At 46.0% G+C, this 27,250-nt stretch overlaps 1 protein-coding gene across 2 annotated transcripts; it reads right to left on the bottom strand.

The window, feature by feature from the left end:
• Positions 1-409: 409 nt before the first annotated feature.
• On the bottom strand, positions 410-27,139 carry utp3 (UTP3 small subunit processome component). Of its 2 annotated transcripts, none has more exons than XM_067970566.1 (16): positions 27,082-27,139; positions 22,864-22,954; positions 19,548-19,604; positions 18,734-18,790; positions 17,413-17,521; positions 16,691-16,765; positions 15,121-15,242; positions 9,955-10,107; positions 8,896-8,967; positions 8,742-8,782; positions 7,993-8,089; positions 7,365-7,544; positions 6,546-6,670; positions 2,286-2,352; positions 1,438-1,545; positions 410-601 (listed from the first exon to the last, which is right to left on the bottom strand). In XM_067970566.1, the coding sequence occupies exons 1-16, from the start codon at positions 27,096-27,098 to the stop codon at positions 512-514; spliced, it is 1,461 nt and encodes a 486-aa protein (XP_067826667.1). In that variant the 5' UTR covers positions 27,099-27,139; the 3' UTR covers positions 410-511. The 2 variants fall into 2 exon arrangements, with proteins under 2 accessions (XP_067826667.1, XP_067826668.1); XM_067970567.1 differs by lacking the exon at positions 27,082-27,139 and adding an exon at positions 26,877-26,940.
• Between the last annotated feature and the right edge of the window lie 111 nt (positions 27,140-27,250).

Here is a 27,250-nt window from a genome sequence, read left to right as displayed (position 1 = left end):
ATGCCCCTCATTATTTTATAGACTTCTATAAGATCACCCCTAAACCTCCTACTCTCCAGGGAAAAAAGTCTCAGTCTATCCAACCTCTCCCTATAAAAACAGAAAATGCTGGAAAAGCTCAGCAAGTCAGGCAGCATCTGTGGATACCTTTAATGTTCAGCCAGCACAAAAGCTGCACAATAACATAACTGTTAACATAAATGATAGTGTCTGAGCACTTACCTATCACGAAGTAATTTCTAAGCTGCAGTTCCTATTGTAGTGAGCATTATATATGGGGTTAAAGGTGATTGTACACCACCATCCTTAACTTATGCATAAATATAATTTATTAACTTATAGTTAACATTGTCCATGAGTCCATTAATCAGTACTTCTGCTTTACCAACAGGTTATAAACAGACAGTAAAAATGTACAAATTCTTTATTAAACTATAAATACATTACAAAGAGGCAGAGCGGGTGTTCCCTTGGTTTCCAAATTGCAGGTGTCTGATAGCAGGCAGCAAGATCACTGAAGCTTGATGCTCTTCTTAACTCCGGCACGGATACCTGACAGCTCACCGCCATAACGGCGTGCCTCTCTACGGACCTCGCGTACCTGTAAAAATAAAACCTCTCATTGACTGATGTAAACAAATTGTGGCATTGGGCTCACGGGAGAGACTGCAACACCAAAACGTAGCTGTGCCTTTAAATTTTGGGGGAAATCTGAAAGAATAGCCCATTTTGAGGTTACTATATATTACTGAGGTATGATTCGCTAGGACATAGTTAGAAGTCAATTCCCAGAAATGTGGATTCAATATAAATAACCATTCTCAAATGTTTCAGTCAGTGCAGGATCACCTGGGTGTGCTGTTTCTCTCCTGCTCCTTGGCTCCTCAGTCTCCCGTATGAATATTGTATTCCAATGAACTAGGGGGTTCTGCTTTATGCACTTTGCCAAGTGATCTCATAACCCCCTTTTCCCATAGCTTTTGACTATAATTAATCTTTCAGTTTGTCTGTACGCTTATAATAAAATCTGCCTTGAGCCTTCTCAAGTACAATCCTTTCTGGAGCCTCTTCTCATAGTTTAGGGCTCAATTCCAGGTTTCGCCCCTTGCTGTAGCATCTCCAAAACTAAGATATCTCAACTGCAGCACAGAACAAGAATTGTACACAGTACTGATTCAATACTGCACCATTGAGCACTACCCTTTATGGTACCATGCTAGAAACAGTAGGTTATTCACAGGGAAATTTCTACAAAAGCAACCATCAGGGGAGCCATTTCTAGTTTTATTCGCTAAGAATGTCTGGTATCCTGCTGGTAACTCACAGCTGAGACACTCCCACAGCCGAACTTAAATCATTTAAAAGATGTTAATGACCTTTAACTTAAAAAAAAACATTCTCAACAACTCTTAACTGCCAAAGGGCTCCTTCACTCACCTGTCCCTTCCGTCGGATTTTAGCTCTCCTGAATTTCTCTCGGTGCTTGACTCGAGGATTACGATCAATCTTTTTCCTTCGGGGCGTAAGACCTTTATTCTTGGCGATCTGCAAGGACCGTGTAAAGATTAGTGAGCACCCAAGAGAAGATTTTGTCAGACAGGGTTACAATAACAGATCTTTGTAATCAAATAGTCTGTGAATTAAAAAGGCTATCTATAACAGTTGAATACGTAACAACTGGGGCAGCAGCATGCATTATGATCTCCAGACCCAGTGTAATGGGCATGTTTTATGTCAGTTGCTCAACTAAAGATTAAAATGCCTTTCAGAGTTCACCTTCTGCACAAGAGCACATAAGACGTGAATGTGACTACCAAATTTATAATATCCAGTACCACAAAGATTCAATTTTCTGTTACAAAGGTATGATTACATTGCATGTTCATACTGGTTATTCTGCTCATGGTGACCTGGGATTCTCCACATTGGAAGCTCCAATCCAACCAGACAGTTGGAAAACAAGGGGCTTCCCTCCCACAAGGAGGAAATACAGACTAACCCCTGAAGTGCCATTTGCACACTTCCTCGTAGCATGTTATACAACAGCAAAAGCTGAGTATGGACTGCCTCTCTGGCCTTTTGATAAGTGGAGATTTAGTGTTTTAAATGTTTTTTTTAAATTGAATAATCAATCCTCATCAATATAAACTCAAGGAGACAGGAAAAGTAGTATTAAGATTTAAGTACTATACAGGGTCTGGTAGGTCCAGAGAAAAGGTTAAAAGCACAGCCCTAAAGCAGATAAATAACAACCTATAACACGATATTACAGAGAAAATAGAAACCTGGTATGTGATCTTTCTCTTTCCATCTGAACCAAACGTTTCCTTTACCACAGCACTGTCCTCATAACTGAAATACAAAACCCAATGTTACTGCCATTTGAATACATCAACATTTCAGACACTGTAATGAATATCACGGAGGGGGTGGGGGGGCGGGGGACGTTCCAGCTGACTGGGGCCAAATCAGGTTTGGAAGAAACTAGCATGACCGTACATTATTTCTCAACTGAATTACCTCTCCCCAACACCCACCCAGGTGCTGCTTCTTTGATCTGAATGCAGAACGAGACCACAGACAAGCCCAATTCAGCCCTTTGTCCCATGTTCAAAAATATTCCAGCAAGGAGCAAGAACATTGACCAGCCAGAAAAATCCATTTAAAGGAGAACCACATCTTGTTATGGTGAATTATCTCCTAATTTATGGCTTTTTCGTTGTTACCTGAGCCTTTCTCTGATGCAGTGTGGCTGATTTTCTTCTCTCTTCTCTGCCTTAAGGACGCTAAAACAAAATGTTTTGTCCCTTTTGCCTTGCCCAAGAATCAAACCTGAGAATTATATAGGAATTACAACACGGAAACAGGCCATCGGCCCAACCAGTCCGTCTTGGTGTCTATCCTCCACACTACCAGTGGTATTATTGCCATGTGGCCACCCTGATCCCATCTCCCTTTATTCACCTTTCCTTCAACCATCTATCTAACCTATTCTTAACTGTTGACATTGGTCTACTTCAATCACTAACTCTAATTGTGCATTCCACAACAACTGTGTGTAAAAAATGTTTCCCCTGCTCTCGGTCCTAAAACACTTACATTTAATCTTACATCTATGTCCCATGGTTTTCGACTCGCTCAATCATTGGAACCAGTCTCTGTCTATCTACTGTGTCCCATCCCTTTATAATTTTAAACATCTATCAAATCATCACTCAACCTCTGTTCTTACAAAAACAGCCCCAATTTTTCAAGTCTTTTTTCATATTTATATTTCCTCGTACCAGCCAGCATCCTAGCGAATCTGCGCTGTACCCTCTTTATAGCCTCAACATCCTTCCCATAGTAGAGCCCAAAACTGCACTCAGTAATCCAACTGTTATCTTACTAAAGCTTTTTATAGATTTACCATTACACCACAACTTGAATATTCAATACCTCTTGCCATAAAACCCAGACTCCCATTAGTTTTCTTTATGGCCATATCCACTGCTTTTAATGTTGTGAACCTGATCCCCCAAATCCCTCTGCTCTTCCACATCACCCAGCTTTCCCCCATTTGTAGCATAATTATTTTTTTTAACCAAGATGTACCACCTCACATTTACCGACATTGAATCCCATCTCTCACTTTTTTGACCATTCCATCATCTTATCAATACCCTTTGCAGCTTCCTTTGGTCCTCGGAATTACTTACAATGCCTCCAATTTTAGTATTGTCTGCAAATTTGGGCAGCTCACTCTAGCCCTAAATCCAAATCCCTAATTACAGTGAACAGAAGGAGTCCTAGAACAGAACACTGTGAGACACCTCTACCTACTTTCAACCACCGTGAGAAACTTTCCTTAGTTCCTTCGCTAAGATTCCTCTCTTCAAAATCGGTTTTTAATTCAAGTTGCTACTCTCCCCCTAATTCCATACCCCTTACTCTTCTCCAATAGTGTCCTGTGAGGTGCCTTGTCAAAGACTTTCTGAAAGTCCATGTACACCACATCTACTGCATTTCTGCCTCCAGCATATCTGTCACCTCCTTAAAACATTATATCAAGTTTGTTGAGCGTGAACTTCCTTTCTGAAATCCATGTTGGCGGCTGATTCTTATTTTCTCTTCATCTGGATATTTAGTAAGTTAATTTTTAGTTAAAAATGTCAAAATTTTCCATACCACAGATGATAAACTAACTGGCCTGTAATTACCTGTCTTCCTTTTGAAAATGGATATTACACTGGCCGCTCTCCTGTCCTCCATCACACATCCACACTCAATAAAACCCAGAAATATAATTTCCAAGGCTTCTGCTATTTCTTCCCCCATTTCCCTCAGGATTCATGGATGTCAGGTCCTGGCACTTTTTACTCCTTTAACTCACATTCTCTAATACTTCCCTTTTATTTATTATAATGTCTCTCATCTTGCTTTTAACTAATTCAAGATTTACCTCCTTCCCAATATTCTCTTTTGTAAAACTGAAGCAAAGTACTTGTTAAATATCCGTGCCGATTTCCAGTTATTCTCTACTAACTAACTATCCTCTCCTCTCAGGGATCCCACCTCTCATTTAACAATTCTCTTTTTACTGATTTATTTGTAGAATAATTTACTGTTCTTTCTAATATTTCAGATTCTCACCTCATGCTCCCACCTTGCGTTCATTATCTCTTTCTTAACCTCCTTATTTTATTGTATTCTCTTATTTGTAGCATAACCCTATAGGCTTCATATGCCCTCTTCAAGTTTAGTTTGTTTCCAACCTATTTATCCATGCCATTCTGAAACTTGTAGTCTCTTTTTGTTTAAAATGATATATATTTATTCTGCAACTTTGCAATCTCCTTTTAAAAAATATCCCATTGTTATCTACAGTCCCCTGTGCCAAATTCTCTTTCCATCTCACCTCAGCTAGCTCACTCCTTATCTTTCTAAAACCTGCCCAATTCTAATCTGGTGCCGTTGTTTTTGTACTAACTTTTACTGTTTCTATTTGGACCTTAAACCTCATCATATTATGGTCACTACTCCTGAGGTGCTCACCCACATTTAACTCATCTACTTCGTTACTCATAACTACATCTAGCAATGTTGCTCCACCTACAGGCATATGAACATACTGCTCCAAGCAGACCTACACATATATTAGGAATTCCATTCCTTTTTCTCCCATAACTCCCTGCCTGTCCCAATCAATCAATGAATGGGTAATTAAAATCTCCTAGAACAATAATTTTGTTACTCCTGCTCATCTCCTTGATCGGTCTACAGATTTCCTCTTCCATTTCCCTCTCACAACTATTAGGGGGGGTGTGTAGTACAACCCCACTAAGGTAACAATCCCTTTTTTATCTTTGATCTTGAACCATAATCAACTCTGTCTGAATCTCTTTTTAGTATAGATCAATCCTCTCTACAGCATATATTTCCTTCTTCACCAATAGTGCCACCATTCCTCCTTCCTTATCACTTGTGACCCTCCTAAAAATATTATAACCCATTATTTTACTACTCATGTCTAGTTTGCAGCCAAGTTGCTGTTAGTACTATTAAATCTATATTTTCCTATGATACAGTTGCTTCTAATTCCCTCATTTATTTCCCGCAGTCTGAGCACTGCAATACATGCACTTCTATCTTTTTCTTGTCTGAATTTCAAGCTGCTGCTTTAACTAACAGCTCGTTCATTTATCTCAGTCTTGTCCCTGTTTATAAGTGGTCGATTTGATTTTCCTCCTTCACTCTTTTTATTCCTTCTGCATACTATCCTTTTCGCTAAATTTTATTTGTATATTTACCTCATCTATTTCTACCATCTCTACTTGCTGTTTGCTTTTATTTTCCCTGCCCTCCTCCCTCCTTCCTAGTTTAAATGACTCTTCACTTTCCTATTTATCCATTATGCCAGTTCATTTGCTCCCTTCCTGTATGGATGTCGCCCATCTTTGCAGAATAGCTTTCAGCTTCCCCAGAACTGGTGCCAATGCCCTATAAAATTCCCGTCACCACTCCTTATGTGTTGAGCTCCCTAATCTCCCATTCTAACATAAGGCTGGAGGAATAATCCGGAAATTACCACCCCTGAAGTCTTGGTCCTAAACCAGTTTCTTTATCTTCTAAACTCCTTTTGCTGGATTTCAGGCCTTTTATCCCTCCCTATATTGTCAGCTCCCACGTGGACCACGAGAGTGGCTGCTCTCCCTACTCTTCCATAATCTTTTACAGTCCTTCCAAAATATTTCAAAACATCTGGGACTCCCAGTTTAGATTGCAAAGATAATATCCACCCCTCTAACTATGGAGTCCCTTATTACTAATGCATTCCTGATTGAATTGCTAATCTTCTACCCACCCCCCAAGTTAGCTCATGTTTTTTTTCTTCCGTTTGACTTAACACTACATGAATTCCTTTCCCCACTAAATAACTGAGGGAGTTCACTCTCGTGCAGTGCAGACCCCGACAGTCATTCTCCTGATATGAGGGCGCCTTAATCCAGGAGCTGTTTTTAAATATATTGATGTGCATGCATACTCTGCGTATAAACGATCAGTACCCGTCCTGTTGCATTTTCCTCTTTCTCTTCTGGGTCAGCCTCTCCTCCATTTCCTTGTAATATTGGAATGCTGCTTCTTCATCCGCATCAGACTCCGAGTCCCCAGAAACTAGCGGATCAGTTACCTGCATCAAAACATTAATCCCGTAAACTCAAGAATACATGGAAAGGCAGAAAAACCTATTCAGTGAGCTAAACATACCCATTCAAAGCAACGCTTAGAGAAAGACATCCCTGTGTTAATATTTAATCCCCACTCTCTTCCCAAAACATTGGGAAAATCCATTTAAAGGGGAACTAAACTCAGTTGGGGTGAATTATCTTCTAATGTGTGGCTTCTCGCTGCTGTGCTATTCTGTTATTCCCGTAATCTGAGTCTTTCTTTGATACAGTGCAGCTTTTATGACTGTTTTCTGTCTCACTGTCTGATACTAACAAGGCCTGGGAGTGTACATTGGGCACTCCAATTTATGTAACTTACTTCCTGTGGCAGGGGAGAAAGAAGTCTAAAATAGGGTTGAAGGATGAATCAAATTAACACAAGCTGGGAAAATTTTTAAATTGAAGTTTCCAATTATTAAATCCAATGTCCTATATGCAGTAAGGGACAGATTCAGTCTGTCAGAATTCACTAAAACTAGAATTTTAGCTTCAACAATAAACTTATATGAAAATACAGTCATCACAGTCCTAGACGCCGCTCCGTGCCACCCTTAAGCCACATGTTCAAACTTTGTACATTTTACACAACAGTAACAGTTCGTTCCCCAAATCTTGGTTCGGTATCTGCTAATCTCTGAAAGCCTCCTCCATCCTCACCTTTCTTTCTGTTCTTTGTCCAGCATTTGGTTGTTTGCTCAGTCCAGTCGGGGCTTTCTTCACCTCGGAGGCGAGTTGATCTTTTTTCGTAACCGATCCTTGCTCTTGACTAACCTGGCTCAAAAGCTGCTGGATTTCAGATGACAGCTTTTCATCCACTCCAATCAAGTCATTGATCAGCTGCAAGGAAAAAACAGACAGTTAAAGAGAAGTCTGTACAATTTGTTTTTAAACCCAGGCATTGTTTCTCCCCAGATTAGCTGGGAACCTCCCATGCCCATCCACTGGGTATCATTATGGATTTTTCAGTAACCCAACCGGGGGGGGGTTTCTTGCTCAGTGAATTAAATATGTCATTGAGTTTGATGATGGTTGGGTGGTGGGGGGAGGAGGAGGTGAGGGTCGGGAGGGAAGGAGGGAATAAACAATCAGAAGGAAGAATCCCTGGGTTAGTCTTATTCACTGCCTAATAACTAGGTTTTGAATGACACGGATAGAAACCTGAGCACAGGCTGTCCCCTGGTTTAGCCAGGGATAGTGTGAGGTGCAAGGAAAACAGTAAAAGGGAGGTAACAAATCGCTTCAAAATACTAAAGACCCCGGGGCAGTTAAACAGCGCAATACTCACATTTCTGTAGGTGAGCAATCTCTCGATCACTGGGTGGTTGTGCACTGGGATCCGCTTTGCCTTCAGAACCAAGTAAAAACTGATGTTTGTGCAGTAACTGTAGATCAGAGACATCTCATTAACAAGGACATCAAAAAAAAGTTTAAACAGAAGAAGTGCAGTGTGGAAAATCTCAGACATTTGAGACATTACTAATAGGAGTGCAGAGTATTTTCTATGTACAGTACTTCCTACCCCTACATAGTATATTAAATATATAGTTCTCAGACACAATACCAGAAATCCCAATTTTCCCTCATCAGTGGTTATTCCACAATGACAGCTCTCCTCTTCATACAATGTTGGTGTTTCTATGGCGCTAATGTCCGGCATTTTCACCCACGTCACACACCATTTTAGCCGATAACCAACAGGCAGTAACCAAGCAAGTAAAGAACATACAACGATTAAAAAAAACTTGCACAACTCTGCTTTTCATCTTACCAACAAATGCACAAAAAGGTTCAAGTACACATGCATACGCCGTGTGAATAGGAGTATTGAGATCACATATCCAACAACGATATGGATTACTCTTTCTATTTACTGATCACAAATGCAATTAGCCACATCTGTATTTCCAATTGGCCACATGTGGTTAGTGGGTAACTTATTGGACAATCCTGCATTAAAAGCAGCTGCTTGATCTCCCACCCCATCATTCTCCGGAAAGGACAACGACTCTCCAAAGTACTGCCAAAGAAACTTACTTCAGGTAAAGGTGGTACTTTGTCTGCACATAGTTGGCACCCTGTGAATAAAGGGAAAACAATTATTTCAATACTATTCTGGCAGTCTGTACACCCTCTTTTCCCAGCCCTTCCACCTATGGCAGGCTTCTATTTTATTTTGTTCCCATCATACCTTCCCTGCAGGTATCCTCCCACTCTGCACCATCTCCATCAGTGGCTGCAGCTCATCCCTCAATTCTGCAAGCTGCAAGAGACAAATCAGAAACTAACTTACTACTTCTCAGAGAAATTTAGCACAGGTAGTCTTACTATCAAGCCACAGTCCTAACAATTAGCACGTAAGTACCTAAAACAAGAATGCCCAAGCTTTGTCCTCATAAGAAGAACATTTCTTCTGTTACAAAAGTCAGATACCTTTATATGAAGGGGAAAAGAAAGTTGGGAGCACAATTTCAAATTTCAGAGGCTGTACACTTGACAGCCAAATTTGCATCTTATCCAGGATGCATTTTTTTTTATAAATTCAACTATTCTTGAGTGATTTTTTGTAAAAGTAATGCAGTAACACCAAATCTGTGCTTCCCTGAAAACAGTGAGCTGCAGCCAATTTTTCCTTATCACAGCTGTTTCAGTAAAAGAAAGAAGGCCAGAAGTACTGAACTCAGATTAAAAGAACATCAAGAGACCAACTGGGTACACTACTAATCCCCAATAACAAACTAACTGACCACAAAGTTGGAAAGAGGCAAATCCTGTGTAATAAAGTCAAGATTCAATTTCAGGTAATTTCACTCCTTTTCCTAACTTCATACACCATCCCTACCCGAGAGGTCAGGTGTCTTCTTCTCATCTAGTGGTCTTATCAGCCAAGCGACTCCCTCCTGTTTGGGAAACTTACCCAGCCTCTGTTCACAGATCAGAGGAGGCTTGGAATGCAGTAAGGACAGCAGGCCTGAATTTGCATCTTACCACTGCAGAGTGCTCTGGAAATCCTTACTGGAAAGCACTATCCAATTCCCATTAATGATCAACTTACTGTTCTTTACATCACAAATGAGGAGCTCCCAGTGAAATCATTTTTGGCTGCACAACTCCTGGCACATTTTTTACTATTTTATTGTACTTTAAGATTTATTTATTTTAATCCTTTCTATATACCATCTAACATCATCCAGAAAACATAGTGAAACAGATGAATAAACTTAAGAACAGCTTTAGAAGTTTTGCTGACCTTTGCTTTAAAATCCTGGATGAGTTCCAGAAGCTCTGGTGATTCTTTCTTCAGCAGTTTCATCTTCTCTTTCTGGGACATTTTCTTCAAATCTTTTTTGATTTTCTGATCCTTTTCTGTCCCTTTCTCTGCTTCCCGTTCCTGAGCAAATGCCTATCACAAGAACACTCCATGAAATAATAAAATCTGACCCCCCCCCCCCACAGCTGCCTTTCTTGAAAATCTTGACTCCTTTGAGATACAGTCTCAGGTGCTGGCAGCCCTCAGGATACCGCACTCCACTGCTTGTTCTTCATCTGTGTGTGTAGATAGCGAGTGTTGGCAGGATATCTCAGGGATCGGTGCTGGGTCCGCTGTTATTTGTTATTTATATTAATGATTTGGATGAGAATTTAGGAGGCATGGTTAGTAAGTTTGCAGATGACACCAAGATTGGTGGCATTGTGGACAGTGAAGAAGGTTATCTAGGATTGCAACGGGATCTTGATAAATTGGGCCACTGGGCCGATGAATGGCAGATGGAGTTTAATTTAGATAAATGTGAGGTGATGCATTTTGGTAGAGCGAATCGGGCCAGGATCTACTCCGTTAATGGTAGGGCGTTGGGGAGAGTTATAGAACAAAGAGATCTAGGAGTACAGGTTCATAGCTCCTTGAAAGTGGAGTCACAGGTGGATAGGGTGGTGAAGAAGGCATTCAGCATGCTTGGTTTCATTGGTCAAAACATTAAATACAGGAGTTGGGATGTCTTGTTGAAGTTGTACAAGACATTAGTAAGGCCACACTTGGAATACTGTGTACAGTTCTGGTCACCCTATTATAGAAAGGATATTATTAAACTAGAAAGAGTGCAGAAAAGATTTACTAGGATGCTACCGGGACTTGATGGTTTGACTTATAGGGAAAGGTTGGATAGACTGAGACATTCCAGACTGTTCTGATGCCTTTTCTAATGATTGTCTGAAAAGGGACACTAGAGCAAATGTTGGTTCATCAGATCATTAAATAGCACTTAACATAGCAAGTCTTACAGTTAGACTGCAGAGACAATGCTACCCAATATAAACCCACAAATTGTGTTTAAACACAGAGAATGAAAATTGCAAAGAAATCTGAAATTGTCAGGATGACCCATGGCTGGATCCCACATTACAGGACATAGTGGCCTGGGCTTTCAACCTCCCCCCACGCTGACTTTTTTGGCAGATCAGACAGGCAGGTGCAGACATTAACTCAGGAAAGCATTGTGCCTTGTTCCTGCCTTCCCATTACTTTCCACGGGTCAGTTCCACCAGAACAAACTACATCTGCCTATATGTGGTTGGACACATTGCAAAGACAATGAATGACAGAAATATGGCTGACGTCAAGCAAGCATTGCAAAAGCAGATGAAAGTCCAGCCCCACTGGAGACGCACCTCAAACCCAGTGGTGGGGAGGAGAGGAAGTAGAAAGCTTAGAACAATACTCTTTTTTGAACTACTTACTAAAGAAACACACCAAAGACATCAAGTGGTCAAACAATACTTCAATTAAGTCAAAAAATAAGTTGAGGGGGAACAATTTCCTGTGGATTAATGGGGAGGGGTGGGGGGGAGGGGTGGGGAGGAGGGGTGGGGAGGAGGGGGGGGGAGGGGTGGGGAGGAGGGGGGGGGTGGGGTGGGGAGGAGGGGGGGGGTGGGGTGGGGAGGAGTGGGGGGAGGGGTGGGGAGGGGAGGAGGGAGGGGGGGACGGGGGGGAGGGGGAGGGGGGGACGGGGGGGAGGGGGAGGAGGGGGAGGGGGGGAGGGGGGGGAGGGGGAGGGGAGGGGGGGGAGGGGGAGGGGGGGAGGGGAGGGGGGGAGGGGGAGGGGTGGGGGGGAGGGGGAGGGGTGGGGATTGATGGGGAGGGAGGGGTGGGGATTGATGGGGAGGGGGGGAGGGAGGGGTGGGGATTGATGGGGAGGGGGGGAGGGAGGGGTGGGGATTGATGGGGAGGGGGGGAGGGAGGGGTGGGGATTGATGGGGAGGGGGGGAGGGAGGGGTGGGGATTGATGGGGAGGGGGGGAGGGAGGGGTGGGGATTGATGGGGAGGGAGGGAGGGGTGGGGATTGATGGGAGGGAGGGAGGGAGGGAGGGGTGGGGATTGATGGGGAGGGAGGGAGGGAGGGAGGGGTGGGGATTGATGGGGAGGGAGGGAGGGAGGGAGGGAGGGGAGGGGATTGATGGGGAGGGAGGGAGGGAGGGAGGGGTGGGGATTGATGGGGAGGGAGGGAGGGGTGGGGATTGATGGGGAGGGAGGGAGGGAGGGGTGGGGAGGGAGGGGTGGGGAGGGAGGGAGGGGTGGGGATTGATGGGGAGGGAGGGAGGGAGGGAGGGGTGGGGATTGATGGGGAGGGAGGGAGGGAGGGGTGGGGATTGATGGGGAGGGGGGGGGAGGGAGGGGTGGGGATTGATGGGGAGGGAGGGAGGGGTGGGTGGGGAGGGAGGGAGGGAGGGAGGGGTGGGGAGGGAGGGGTGGGTGGGGAGGGGTGGGTGGGGAGGGGAGGGAGGGGTGGGTGGGGAGGGAGGGAGGGGTGGGTGGGGATTGATGGGGAGGGGGGGAGGGAGGGTGGGGATTGATGGGGAGGGAGGGGTGGGGATTGATGGGGAGGGAGGGGGTGGGGATTGATGGGGAGGGAGGGGGGAGGGAGGGGGGGAGGGGGGGAGGGGGGGGAGGGGGGGGGAGGGGGGGGGAGGGGTGGGGATTGATGGGGAGGGAGGGAGGGAGGGGTGTGGATTGATGGGGAGGGAGGGAGGGGGGGGGGAAGGGAGGGGGGGGGGAGGGAGGGAGGGGGGGGGGAGGGAGGGAGGGAGGGAGGGAGGGAGGGGGGGAGGGAGGGAGGGGGGGAGGGAGGGAGGGAGGGGTGGGGATTGATGGGGAGGGAGGGGATTGATGGGGAGGGGGGGAGGGGATTGATGGGGAGGGGATTGATGGGGAGGGGATTGATGGGGAGGGGATTGATGGGGAGGGGATTGATGGGGAGGGGATTGATGGGGAGGGGATTGATGGGGAGGGGATTGATGGGGAGGGGATTGATGGGGAGGGGGGAGGGGATTGATGGGGAGGGGGGAGGGGATTGATGGGGAGGGGGGAGGGGATTGATGGGGAGGGGGGGAGGGGATTGATGGGGGGGGGGGAGGGGATTGATGGGGAGGGGGGGAGGGGATTGATGGGGAGGGGGGGAGGGGATTGATGGGGAGGGGGGGAGGGGATTGATGGGGAGGGGGGGAGGGGATTGATGGGGAGGGGGGGAGGGGATTGATGGGGAGGGGGGGTGGGGATTGATGGGGAGGGGGGGGGGGATTGATGGGGAGGGGGGGAGGGGATTGATGGGGAGGGAGGGGGGATTGATGGGGAGGGAGGGGATTGTTGGGGAGGGAGGGGTTGATGGGGAGGGAGGGGATTGATGGGGAGGGAGGGGATTGATGGGGAGGGAGGGGATTGATGGGGAGGGGGGGAGGGAGGGGTGGGGATTGATGGGGAGGGAGGGAGGGAGGGTGGGGTGGGGATTGATGGGGAGGGAGGGGGGGAGGGGTGGGGATTGATGGGGAGGGAGGGGGGGAGGGGTGGGGATTGATGGGGAGGGAGGGGGGGAGGGAGGGAGGGAGGGGGGGGGGGGAGGGGGGGAGGGAGGGTGGGAGGGGGGGGGGGAGGGGGGGGGGGAGGGGGGAGGGAGGGAGGGAGGGGGGGGGGAGGGAGGGAGGGAGGGGGGGGGGAGGGAGGGGGGGGGGGAGGGAGGGAGGGAGGGGGGGGAGGGAGGGAGGGAGGGGGGGAGGGAGGGGGGGAGGGAGGGAGGGAGGGGTGGGGATTGATGGGGAGGGAGGGAGGGGATTGATGGGGAGGGAGGGAGGGGATTGATGGGGAGGGAGGGAGGGGATTGATGGGGAGGGAGGGAGGGGATTGATGGGGAGGGAGGAGGGGTGGGGTTGATGGGGTGGGAGGGAGGGGATGATGGGGAGGGAGGGAGGGGTGGGGATTGATGGGGAGGAGGGGTGGGGTTGATGGGGAGGGAGGGGTGGGGATTGATGGGGAGGGAGGGGTGGGGATTGATGGGGAGGGAGGGGTGGGATTGATGGGGAGGGAGGGGTGGGGGGGGGGGAGGGAGGGAGGGAGGGGTGGGGGGGGGGGGAGGGAGGGAGGAGGGGTGGGGGGGGGGGGAGGGAGGGAGGGAGGGGTGGGGGGGGGGGAGGGAGGGAGGGAGGGGGGGGAGGGAGGGAGGGAGGGAGGGGGGGGAGGGAGGGAGGGGGGAGGGAGGGGGAGGGAAGGGGGGAGGGAGGGGGAGGGGGAGGGAGGGAAGGGGGGAGGGGGAGGGAAGGGGGGAGGGAGGGGGAGGGGGAGGGAGGGAAGGGGGGAGGGGGAGGGAGGGAAGGGGGGAGGGGGAGGGAGGGGTGGGGATTGATGGGGAGGGAGGGAGGGGTGGGGATTGATGGGGAGGGGGGGAGGGGGGGGAGGGAGGGAGGGAGGGAGGGGGGAGGGAGGGGGGGAGGGGGGGAGGGAGGGAGGGAGGGGTGGGGATTGATGGGGAGGGAGGGAGGGGTGGGGATTGATGGGGAGGGAGGGAGGGGTGGGGATTGATGGGGAGGGAGGGAGGGGTGGGGATTGATGGGGAGGGAGGGAGGGGTGGGGATTGATGGGGAGGGAGGGAGGGGTGGGGATTGATGGGAGGGAGGGAGGGGTGGGGATTGATGGGGAGGGAGGGAGGGGTGGGGATTGATGGGGAGGGAGGGAGGGGTGGGATTGATGGGGAGGGAGGGAGGGGTGGGGATTGATGGGGAGGGAGGGGTGGGGATTGATGGGGAGGGAGGGAGGGGTGGGGATTGATGGGGGGTGGGGGATTGATGGGGGGGGGGGATTGATGGGCAGGGAGGGGGAGGGAGGGGTGGGATTGATGGGGGGGTGGGAGGGGGTGGGGATTGATGGGGTGGGAGGGAGGGTGGGGATTGATGGGTGGGAGGGAGGGGTGGGGATTGATGGGGTGGGAGGGAGGGGTGGGGATTGATGGGGTGGGTGGGGTAAGGAGGAAAATGGAGGGGAATCTGCACCCACATTGATAATTCTCCTTTAATATGAGCTAACTTAACACACTGAATCTGGTGCCAAAACCTCTTTCACACCCCAATCTCCTTGGTCTCCGCTGTTGGTTACCTGAAGAAGGTCGAGTCCAAAGTCATCCTCGGTCAGATTCTCTGCCAGCCGTTTCTGAATATTCAGAGCCTCCTGTTCCTCCTCCTCAGCCTCTGCCAATGCCTCCTCCTGACCCTTGCCACCTGCAAGTGTGTAAACAGCCTGATACTGAGAATCTCACCATGATAAACTCCTGCATCTCTCTGCTTACACCAGTAAATGCTCACCAGCATGCTGAGGTAAAAACAGAAAGTGCGAGATTATAACTTTCCAGGACCGGTAGAGGATTCTCATGTCAAAGGGAAGACATTACAGTTAAAACATTTGCAAAGCTTGGAGCAAAGTGCAATGACACACCACATAGGCTTGATCTCAGCTGTGCCACCATGAAGAAAGGGAATTCAGAGTCAGCTGCTTGCTGCTTTCACACACCTCCCAGCACCACTGGCAGAGAACTGCAAACACTGCGAGCATGTCACCCAGAGACAAGTGGGACTTCAAGCAAAAAAAACACCTTCATGGTCCCAGACTTGCATCCAGGATCAACATCTATTGGTTCCAAAAGGCTGGTTGTTGAGGGACTCTGCAAGTCAGACCCAATATGTTTCATCTCTGGGGTTGTGAGAAGTGACAATGGACACTCTTGTGTTTGGAGCCTACTGTGTGCTATGGTGGATTCTCATTGCAGTTCAATTGACATGCACAGCACTAATCAGAAGATAGCTGCAGATGAAGAAGGTACATCGTCCCATTTGATCCCATCTTTCCAGAATACCAACCCTAAATGTCCCCCCATGATTCCAGAGTCCAGGCTGTCTTATCTGTCTTAAACTTACCCTTCACTTAAAAAAACACAACCCCAACAAGGAGTCTTCCCGGGAACATGGAGGTACAGGATTCCTTACTGAACAGTCATTTAACAGCTACAGAAGTAAGAGGACAATAATAGACTGATTGAGAGGTAGAGAACTGTGCACTAAAACATGGGAGGTTTAACCTCTAGTACTGGAAAATGAGAAGAAGTGAGTAAACCTGGAAACTCCCTTATGTTACCGAACATGTAAGGGGGAATGCGTCCCCATTGAAAGCCAAGTTTTGAGATATCATAGGGTCTGATAAATAGCTTCCAATGAGTGTAAATATATTTGTTGTGACTTTCAATGATGCTCAGTATCAACACACACGCTGACTCCATTCTCACTGGTGCTCATACAAACCACCTCGGGTCATATTCCAAGAGCATAAACCAGCCTGGGAACAACTGAATGAGTACAACCTGGCACAGCTCAGCTCACACTGAATGGCATAGCCAGCGACTTCAGTGTTATGTCAGTTTTGATGAAGGGTCTCCATCCAAAACATGAATCTGTTTTCTCTAACCGATGATAATGGATTTGCTATACATTTCATATTTTTAATTTCACTTTTTAGATTCTAAAGGTGGGGAAGAGATGCTCTCTGTGGTGTATATTTAAAAAATCAGAAATTTGTCTATAAGGAACTGGTTTACGATTCTGTTACATGCAGTGTGTGGAGGAAATCTTTCCCTCCTTGTTGAAGATGGATCACGAGAGAAAATGACTGCACTTACGAGGAAGCTCGTCGATATAGTCTGTATTGTAATATGCCTTCTTCTTCTGGCCCCAGGCCAACACGTTTGGGAGGCCTGCAAAATAAAACCAAGTGAAGCAAGAATGAGTTTTACTGTAAAGGAAATAATTCAGTACTTACAGCAGAACAGTTTCTGGTACTTCACCAAGTACAGTTTTAGGCAGGGCTGCGGACTTCCAGGTCAGATAATTCATAAGCATGTACAAGAAAATCTTGTAGAATTTAATAAAAAGTAATATGTGATGGATGCAACAGCTGGTATCATTTCTTCAACATGAAGAAATGAGAATGGTAACCCACTCCTCAGTCAGGAATCTGTCTCTTAAAAGAGCAGCCAGACATGTAAAAGGCATCTGTTTAAAATTAGATGGATTACTGTGGAGTGCTCAGTTCTATTTACTTCTTGTATTGCAGGATGCAGTTTCTGTCACTAGAGGTTGCTACAGCACCTGTGAACAGAGCTTCATAAAAGCTAGTGGGAGAAAGTACAAGACTGAGTGTAGCCCAGCACTTGATATTTTGACACTACGGCCCTGGACCAATTCATCTATCCTCTCCCCGCAATCATACCGGGTTTTCCCTCATTGGAAGTGATCCTAGCCCAATGTAATTCTAGAATGGGGAGGTGGAAAGTGATGGATTAGTTTTGTTGGAACTTGGACGAATAATATAAAATCTGATGCATTACAGCACTATACTGACCAGCCTCTGATTTGCCCTCAAGGTCACTATCCATGTCAACCTCTTCCTCATCTTCCTCCTCATCCTCATCTTCATCAGAGTCAGGAACCTCCAGGGGCATCACCTCCTCCTGTTTAAAAAGGACACAATAAGATCAAATAGCAAAAATTAGGGAAAAAATTGCTAATTGGTTAATTGTCACTACAATAATTTCAATCGTAATATATTTATGCCACATAATAAACTTGGGTAAGTAGAGATGATGGCACTATACAATGGAAACGGTAGAAACAAATACAAGAACCCAAGGACAGTTTCCTTTTAATTCATACCCTGTGAAGAGTCAAGTTCCACAGTGCAACATACCACCAAAGCTGAAAAGTGTAGGGAGAGAAGATGAGGTAAATCAAGAAGTATGACATTAAGATTATGAGACAGATGGGAAGAAGGGAAATTTATAAAGGGCCTGACAAATGCCTCAAGTGGCAGAAACATTCATGTAGTACTTAGTAGTGTCTGACAGGTGGCAGTGGTACTACCTCAGCTGATCCAAGAGGTTCCACCACCTGATGTTCTAAATGCCAGGAATTCACAGAACAGGAAACCCAACTCTACCTTCCAATGGAGTCTAGGATTTCGCAGAAGTAACTATTAGCTGATCATGGACAAAAATCAGATCACCAGATTTGCCTTGTATGGACACATCACCTTCCATATCAGCCGTGGCTCAGAGGTAACACGCTCGCCTCCTAGTCAGAAGGTTATAGGTTCAAGCCCTACTCCAGAGACTTGAGCACAAAATCTAGGCTGACACTTCAGTGCAGTAATGAGGGAGTGCTGCACTGTCTGCGGTGCCGTCTTTTGAATGGGAGATTAAACCGAGGCCCTGTCTGCCCTCTCAGATGGATGCAAAAGATCCCACAGCAATATTCAAAGAGGAGCAGTGGAGCTCTCCCTGGTATCCTAGCCAATATTTATCCTTCAACCAACATTACAAAAACAGATTGTTTGGTCATTATCACATTGCTGTTTGTGGGTGCTTGCTGTGCACAAATTGGCTGCCGCATTTCCTACATTACGTGACTATACTTCAAAAGTACTTAATTGGCTGTAAAGCGTTTTGGGACATCCTGAGATCATGAAAGGTACCAAATAAATGAGTCATTCTTTCTTTCCAGTTAAATCTTGCTGTCCCATCTCAAAGAGGATGCACTGCAAGATTTTTTGGAAATGTTTTTTCTTTGTCAACAGGGGATTAAGAAACAATTCAATAATATGTTTTGAGAGCTCCTGCAGCCCCCACAGGGTTCATTGTCAGCCCAATAGAGTTGGTCACACCCACCTCACCCGCTGAGTCTTCACTCGCACCGTCTAGCACGACTCCATCTGCCAGCAGCTTCTGTAACACAAAATGTCGCTGTTACCACTGACAGTAAGGATTATCCAGGCTTAAAAAGTCTGCACCCAGAACATCAAAGCACCATATACTCCTCCTTTTGTTGAAAAACTCTTTATTTAGCAAATGGGAATATTCTGTGTTCCTTAAAAATTACCTTCTATAAAAATGCTTCCCCCTTCCCCACTCTATACAGAGAAATCCCGAGGAGGTAAAGACTCACTATTACAGATTTTTCAAAGTGAAACAATACACAAATCTAATCACAGGACAACATACTATGTGCATCCATCTATATTTTAAAAACCTGATGTCTCAGCGCACTGTCTTCGAAACCGTACATTCTGTTGTTACATTTTAGTCACACATAATCATAAATTCTTATGTCCACATTTGTAATGGTAACTGCCAATGTAAAATTGTCATACTTTAACTATACCCTCCCTCTAGTAGTGGCACTGTAGTATCATGGCTTTGCACCTTCCAGCTTGTAGAGAAATTCCTATGCCCCAACCAACTCTACTTTCTGCTTCCCAAATTGTTATAAGTTCTGCTTGACAATAAGTTACAACAGAACTTCGATTATTGTCCCGCACCTGCCCATAACCCTGATTCACCTTAAGATTATACTTGTCTTGACTCCCCACGAGCAATACTATGGGAGATCGATTAACACACACATAAAATTGCATCTGTGTTAGTAATATACTATTTTCTTGACTGCAAAAGGTTATGGACACGTGTAATGTCTCAAACTCACCGTGAGCTTCTTCTCATGAAATTCATCCACATCATCATTATAATATTCGGAGGAATTCTACAAGGGGAGAAGAAAGAAATAAGAGCTTTCACGCCAAACAGAACTGCTCGTCCCCCACATTCCATTTCATTGTTACAATTGCACATATCGTAGCCGACCCCAATATGCAGCCAATTGGTTAGAAGCACCGTATTGGGAGAAAACTGACAATGGAAAGTTCGAGGATGGTTGATAATTTGGAATGCCATTGCAGCAGCATAAACCAGGCAATCACACACACTTAGAGAACTTTATTAATCATTTAACTGATTCAGGTCTTTAAGATATCTATTTCCATTCCAGTTTCCTTGGCTTCTCTCAGCCAAATAACACCGACTGAAAGTGTGGGACTAGCAACCTAAGCCCAGGCCTCTATCACAGTTGCCAGAAAGGGTACAAGTATGACCCCTTCTGAGTAAGCGTTTGCTCGCCACCTCCCCAGCTACACTGTTGTACACCCTATTGCTACATTAAATGTAATTTAAACTTTCATCTAAGGGGTATTAAAGGGGTGTTTCTGTTTTGTTCCTAGAAGCCAATTTTACTATTTACATGAACCTTCATATAGACTTGACAACCTGCGAACACAGAGACACGTCAATAGCTGCCATGGGTTTTATTGCTAACTCAACCTCAAGAAATTCTAAATCATCCTCGGGGTGGGAGTTCCGTCCACTTTTGAATTACTCTCAAAATGGAGTACAGCATGGAGCAGAAAACAGCAGTGTGGCTATAAAATAATTCTATTCAATACAAAAACATCATCAAAGGATAATTCCGAATGTCTGAGAACAGTGTCCTGTATTTCCCCCTTAGGAGCACATCTCAAATAAAACTTGTACCACAAAAAAGCTCTTGGGATTAGCAACTTGAAGTAACGAAGCACTTTCAACGTACAAAACATCCCGAGGCACTTTACAAAGAAATAATAAATGGAAAAAAATCAAGCCATGGGAGAGCTTGGGGAGGTGACTTTGACAAGGTGTTTAAAGGAGGACCAAGAAGTAGACAGGGCAAAAGGTTTAGTGACAGATATCCGGAAAGTAGGGCAGAAGCGACTGAAAGCTTTGCCATCAATGATGTTGAAGGGAAGCCATGATGTGGAGATGCCGGTGATGGACTGGGGTTGACAATTGTAAACAATTTTACAACACCAAGTTATAGTCCAACGATTTTTATTTGAAATCTACAAGCTTTCGGAGGCTTCCTCCTTCCTCAGGTAAATGTCAGGAGCTCCTTGAAGCCTACGCATTTATACATCACAGAACAATACATGGTGTTTACAGACTGCCCCTGCAACTGCCCGTTGCCAAGGCAATCACCGTGTTCAGACAGAGAGGTGTCACCTACAGAACCCCCGAATACACATTCAACAAAAAAACAAACAGGAAAAAAAAGAGAGAGAGAGGCAGAAACATCCGGAAGGCAGAGAAAGCCAGCAAATGACCCATTATATTAAAAACAGATAGCTTTTGTTCGCTGGTGGGGTAACGTGTAGCGTGACATGAACCCAAGATCCCGGTTGAGGCCGTCCTCATGGGTGCGGAACTTGGCTATCAATTTCTGCTCGCCGATTTTGCGTTGTCGTGTGTCTCGAAGGCCGCCTTGGAGAACGCTTACCCGAAGGTTGGTGGCTGAATGTCCCTGACTGCTGAAGTGTTCCCCGACTGGGAGGGAACCCTCCTGTCTGGCGATTGTTGCGCGGTGTCCGTTCATCCATTGTCGCAGTGTCTGCATGGTCTCACCAATGTACCATGCTCCGGGGCATCCTTTCCTGCAGCGTATGAGGTAGACAACGTTGGCCGAGTCACAGGAGTATGAACCATGCACCTGGTGGGTGGTGTCCTCTCATGTGATGGTGGTATCTGTGTCGATGATCTGGCATGTCTTGCAGAAGTTACCGTGGCAGGGTTGTGTGGTGTCGTGGACGCTGTTCTCCTAAAAGCTGGGTAATTTGCTGCGAACGATAGTCTATTTGAGGTTGGGTGGCTGTTTAAAGGCGAGTAGTGGAGGTGTGGCGATGGCCATAGCAAGGTGTTCGTCGTCATTGATGACATGTTGAAGGCTGCGGAGAACATGGCGTAGTTTCTCCGCTCCGGGGAAGTACTGGACGACGACGGGTACTCTGTTGGTTGCGTCCCGTGTTAGTCTTCTGAGGAGGGAAGGGGAGGGGGATGCACTGGAGGTCAGAGCCGGAGGACCGAAAGTTGCGGGAGGAGATGTATAGCTGGAGGAGGTTGCAGAGATTGGATGGAGTGAAGCTCTGCAGGTGTTTGACGATGAGGACTGGGATTTTAAACTGAATGCACGGTGTGGGGGCTAGTGTAGGTCAGCGAGGGTGGGTGTGATGAGTGAACTGAACTTAGTACGTGACAGGATACGGGCGGCTATAATTTGGACAAGTTGCAATTTATGCAGGGTGGGTGCGACCAATTGCATTTGAACATCAATACCGTCACTTGTTAGTTCTGATAGTTCGGCGACAAGTTAAAGAAGAGCAGGGAGTTCTTTGGGTGTCCAATTATGGCCTCCTGCGCATCCCCGATTTGATCACATCACCATTGGCGGCTGTGCCTTCAGCTGCCCAGGCGCTAAGCTCTGGATGTCCCTCCCTAAACCTCGCCACGTCTTTCTCCTCCTATAAGTTGCTCCTTAAAACCTACTTCTTTGGCCAAGCTTTTGGTCATGTGTCCTAATATCTCTTACGTGGCTCAGTATCAAACGTTGTCTGATTACACTCCCATGAAGCACAGTGGAACATTTTTACTACGTTAAAGGTGCTATATAAATGCAAGTTGTTGTAGTTGTTGTCCTAGGCAACCGCGCTCCTTCAATCAACATCACTTAAAAGAATTAACTGGTCATTTATCCCATTGCAGCTTGTGGGATGTTGCTGGTGCAGAATCGCTGCTGTGTGTCTACATAATAGTCAGAATAGTTCATTGTGTGAAGCACTTTGAGATGTATCAACATCTTTGGGTGCTATACAAATCCAAGTATTTTTTATCCCTATCAAAATACACCATTCTCTTGATGGACAAACTAACAATCTACTTCTAGCTATCTAATAATGATGTTCTGTAACCAGTCAGTAGATGGTTTACATAACAGATTTGATTTTTGAGTAGATAACTAGAAAAACTCCCTAAAAATCCTTTCTCCCCAAGCAGCTGTAGATCTGTAGGATTTAAAATCACAAGATGATCAATTCAAATTGCTAAATATATGAGCTCACCCTATGTCATTTAAGAAATGTACCCATCCCTATAATACTCACAATATCTGGATTTAGTAATTTGCTGTAGGCCTGAGAGTCATCACTGTCATCCTCCACCTGCTGCTGCTGGAGCTTCTTTCTACTGGACCCCCTGCAAAGTGGACAATAATTCAAAAATAAAGCCACAGACAAATTCAACATTGGCAGATTCAGAAGTACAGACTCTTGGATAACATCCTGTTCTTCCCATGCATAATGACACTGGTACAGAAGCTGGTCAGATTTACATCTTCCTAGATTTATATTATTCTGCAGAATTTTGTGCTCATTTACATAGAATAAGTATTCACTGACAAGGTACAGCAGTTAGTTACAGAATAAAGCCCCCTGTAAAGACCACCTACTTTCACCTCCATAACATCGCCCGTCTCCACCCCTGCCTCAGCTCATCTGCTGCTGAAACCCTCATCCATGCCTTTGTTACCTCTAGACTTGACTATTCCAATGATCTCCTGGCCAGCCTCCCACCTTTCACCCTCCATAAATTTGAGCTCATCCAAAACTCTGCTGCCTACATCTTAACTTGCACCAAGTCCTGTTTACCCATTGCCCCTGTGCTCGCTGATCTACATTGCTCATGGTGTTAGGGGTAATATATTAGCATGGATAGAGGATTGGCAGAAAGCAGAGTCGGGATAATGGGGTCATTTCCAGGATGGCAATCTGTAACCAGTGGGGTGCCACAGGGATCAATGCTGGGGCCTCAACTATTTACAATCTATATCAATGACTTGGATGAAGGAAACAAGTGTACTGTGGCCAAATTTGCTGATGATACAAAGATAGGTGGAAAAGTAAGTTGTGAGGAGGACACAAAGTGTCTGCAAAGGGATATAGATAGGTTAAGCGAGTAGGCAAAACTTTGGCAGATGGAGTATAATGTGGGAAAATGTGATGTCATCCATTTTGGTAGGAAGAATAAAAAAGCAAAATATTATATAAATGGAGAAAGACTACAGAATGCTGCAGTACAGAGGGATTTGGGTGTCCTCATACATGAAACACAAAAAGTTAGCATGCAGGTGCAGCAAGTAATTGGGAAGGCAAATGGAATATTGGCCTTTATTCTGAGGGAGATAGAGTATAAAAGCAGGGAAGTCTTGCTACAATTGTACAGGGTGCTGGTGAGACCATACCTAGAGTACTGCGTACAGTTTTGATCCCCTTATTTAAGGAAGGATATACTTGCATTGGAGGCAGTTCAGAGAAGGTTCACGAGGTTGATTCCGGGTATGGAAGGGTTTTCTTATGAGGAAAGATTGAGCAGGTTGGGCCTATACTCACTGGAGTTTAGAAGAATGAGGGGAGATCTTATTGAAACATATAAGATTCTGAGGGGGCTTGGCTGGGTAAATGCTGAGAGGATGTTTCCTCTCATAGGGGAAATCTAGAACTAGGGGACATAGTCTCAGAATAAGGGATTGCCCATTTAAGACAAAGATGAGGAGAAATTTCTTCTTTCAGAGGGTTGTGAACCTTTGGAATTCTTTGCCCCAAAGAGCAGTGGAGGCTGAGTCATTGAATATATTCAAGGCTGAGTTGGACAAATTTTTGATCAGCAAAGGAGTCAAAGGATATGGGGAATAGGCAGGAAAGTGGAGTTGAGGCCAGAATCAGATCAACCATGATCTCACTGAATGGCAGAGCAGGCTTGAAGGGCCGAATGGCCTACTCCTATCTCTTATGTTCTTATTGGCTCCCGGTACAGCAACACCTCGCTTTTCAAATTCTCATCCTAGTTTTCAAATCTCTCCATGGCCTCGCCCTCCCTATCTCTGTAAGCTCCTCCAGCCCTACAACCCTCTGAGATCTCTGTGCTCCTCCAATTCTGGCTTCTTGCGCATCCCCAATTTTCATCACTCCACCAATGGCAGCTGTGCCTTCAGATGTGTTGGCCCTATGTTCTGGAATTCCCTCCCTAAACCAATCCACCTCTCTCTCCCATCCTTTAAGACGCTCCTTAAAATCTACCTCTTTGACCAAGCTTTTGATTACTTGTCCTAGTACCTCCTTACGTGGTACAGTGTCAAATTTTATTTGATTATGTTCCTGTGAAACGCCTTGGGGCGTTTTACTACCTTAAAGGTGCTATATAAAAGCAAGTTGTTGTAGTATTCTTAGTGCCAAATGAGGAAGTTTTGTGCTGTGGACCCCTACCCATTGGAAAGGGTAGGGGCCCACAGGCTGAGTGGTGAAGTAACAGAGAGGATTGATGAGGGCAGTGCGGTTGATGTTGTGTATATGGACTTTCAAAAGCATTTGATAAAGTACCATATAATAGACTGGTTAGCAAAATTAAAGCCCATGGGAGTAAAGGGACAGTGATAGCATGGATACCAAAATTGGCTAAGGGACAGAAAGCAGAGTGTAATGGTGAATGGTTGTTTTTCCAGACTGGAGGGAAGTATATAGTGGTGCTCCCCAGGGGTCAGTATTAGGACGACAACTCTTTTTGATATATATTAATGCCCTGGACTTGGGTATAATTTCAAAGTTTGCAGATGACACAAAACTCAAATGTAGCAAATAATGACATAGACAAACTGGTGAAATGGGCAAACACATGGCAGTTCAAATTTAATGCCAAGAAGCGTGAAGTGATATATTTTGGTAGGAAGAGTGAGGAGAGGCAATATAAACTAAATGGTACAAGTTTAAAGAGAGTGCAGGAACAAAGCGGCACGAGGGTGTATACACAAATCTTTGAAGGTGGCAGGACAAGTTGAGAAGGCGGTTAAAAAAACATATAGGACCTTGGGCTTTATTAATACAGGTATAGAGTACAAAAGCAAGAAAGTTATGCTAAATATTTATAAAACACTGGTTAGGCCGCAGCTGGAGTATTGTGTTCAATTCTGGGCACCACACTTTAGGAAAGGTGTCAATGCCTTTGAGCGCATAAGAGATTTAAGGTAATTGGCAAAAGAATTTCCCCACTGATGAGGAGAATTCTTTTTACGCAACAAGTTATTATGATCTGGAATGCACTGCCTGAAAGGGTGGTGGAAGCAGATTGAATAGTAACTTTCAAAAGGGAATTAGATAAACACTTGAAGGAAAAATATTTATGGGGCTATAGGGAAAGAGCAGGGGAATGGGACTAACTGGATAGCTCTTTCAAATAGCCGGCTCAGGCACGATGGGCCGAATGGCCTCCTCCTGTGCTGTACCTACTATGATAGAGTTATACAGCACGGATAGAGGCCCTTCGGCCCATCGTGTCCGCGCCAGCCATCAAGCCCTGTCTACTCTAATCCCATATTCCAGCATTTGGTCCGTAGCCTTGTATGCTATGGCATTTCAAGTGCTCATCCAAATGCTTCTTGAATGTTGTGAGGGTTCCTGCCTCCACAACCCTTTCAGGCAGTGAGTTCCAGACTCTAACCACCCTCTGGGTGAAAAAGTTCTTTCTCAAATCCCCTCTAAACCTCCCGCCTTTTACCTTGAATCTATGTCCCCTTGTTATAGAACCCTCAACGAAGGGAAAAAGCTCCTTAGTATCCATCCTATCTGTGCCCCTCATAATTTTGTACACCTCAATCATGTCCCCCCTCAGCCTCCTCTGCTCCAAGGAAAACAAACCCAATCTTCCCAGTCTCTCTTCATAGCTGAAGCGCTCCAGCCCTGGTAACATCCTGGTGAATCTCCTCTGCATACCTAAAACTCATTTCACATATGACCTTTACTATAGGTGGGCAGGGGAGATTTTCATTCCATCAGTTTGAGCTGGATGTGTACCCAGGTCCTGAGGGTGAAAGCCGAGTGTCTCATTCACTGCATTACCCCATCCATTTACAGCTGAATAAAGCAGCAGCTCCGAGTGTGACTCCCCAGCCCTGCGGTTTATAATTATCGTTACAAATAAATAAACGGAGCATCAGATCAGTGGAAAAGCAGGAGCGCCCTCTCCCTTCTCAACATGAGCCTCACTCACTCTCCCAGCTCCCTACTTCTCTCTCCCTCTCTTGGACCAGGTCTCCCTCTTTTCCCCCAATTATCGGCCTATTTCTTACCGCTGCTTCCACATGGTTTCTAACAGCAACGCCAGACACTACTGGTCCCTCCGTTAATAGTCCCGACAATAACAATTGGGGAGGTATAACAGTTCCCTCCTGCGCGAGTGCCGGACTCATTTACTGACTCACTCACTTACTTGCCTTGAGGAAGGGCCATCGGCTTAAAACGTCGACTACTGTTTCTCCACGGATGCTACCTTACCTGCTGTGTGTGTCCATCTTTTTTCCTGTTTTTATTTTCGGATTTCCAGCATCTTCAATATTTAGTTTTTTTGTTTATTCACTTACCCGGAACCTTTCTCTAGCCGGACAACGTCCGGTATGCGCGGGGCTAATCCATTGCATCTGGCAGAGGGGGAAAAGTTCGCCCA

This window comes from Heptranchias perlo, chromosome 32 (assembly GCF_035084215.1).
Source record: "Heptranchias perlo isolate sHepPer1 chromosome 32, sHepPer1.hap1, whole genome shotgun sequence".
NCBI classification, from domain to species: Eukaryota; Metazoa; Chordata; class Chondrichthyes; order Hexanchiformes; family Hexanchidae; genus Heptranchias; species Heptranchias perlo.
Note: the sequence above shows the minus strand (reverse complement) of the source record. Positions and strands in the feature narration are given on the sequence as shown.

Bases quoted from the DNA above. Each gene is read 5' to 3' on its own strand.
- utp3 (XM_067970566.1), bottom strand. The intron at 17,522-18,733 runs GTGGGTGTGACC...CTTTTTAAACAG, and splicing joins GTGAAGACTCAGCGGGTGAG to GAGGAGGTGATGCCCCTGGA. The intron at 8,090-8,741 runs GTAAGTTTCTTT...TCTGATCTACAG, and splicing joins AAGTACCACCTTTACCTGAA to TTACTGCACAAACATCAGTT.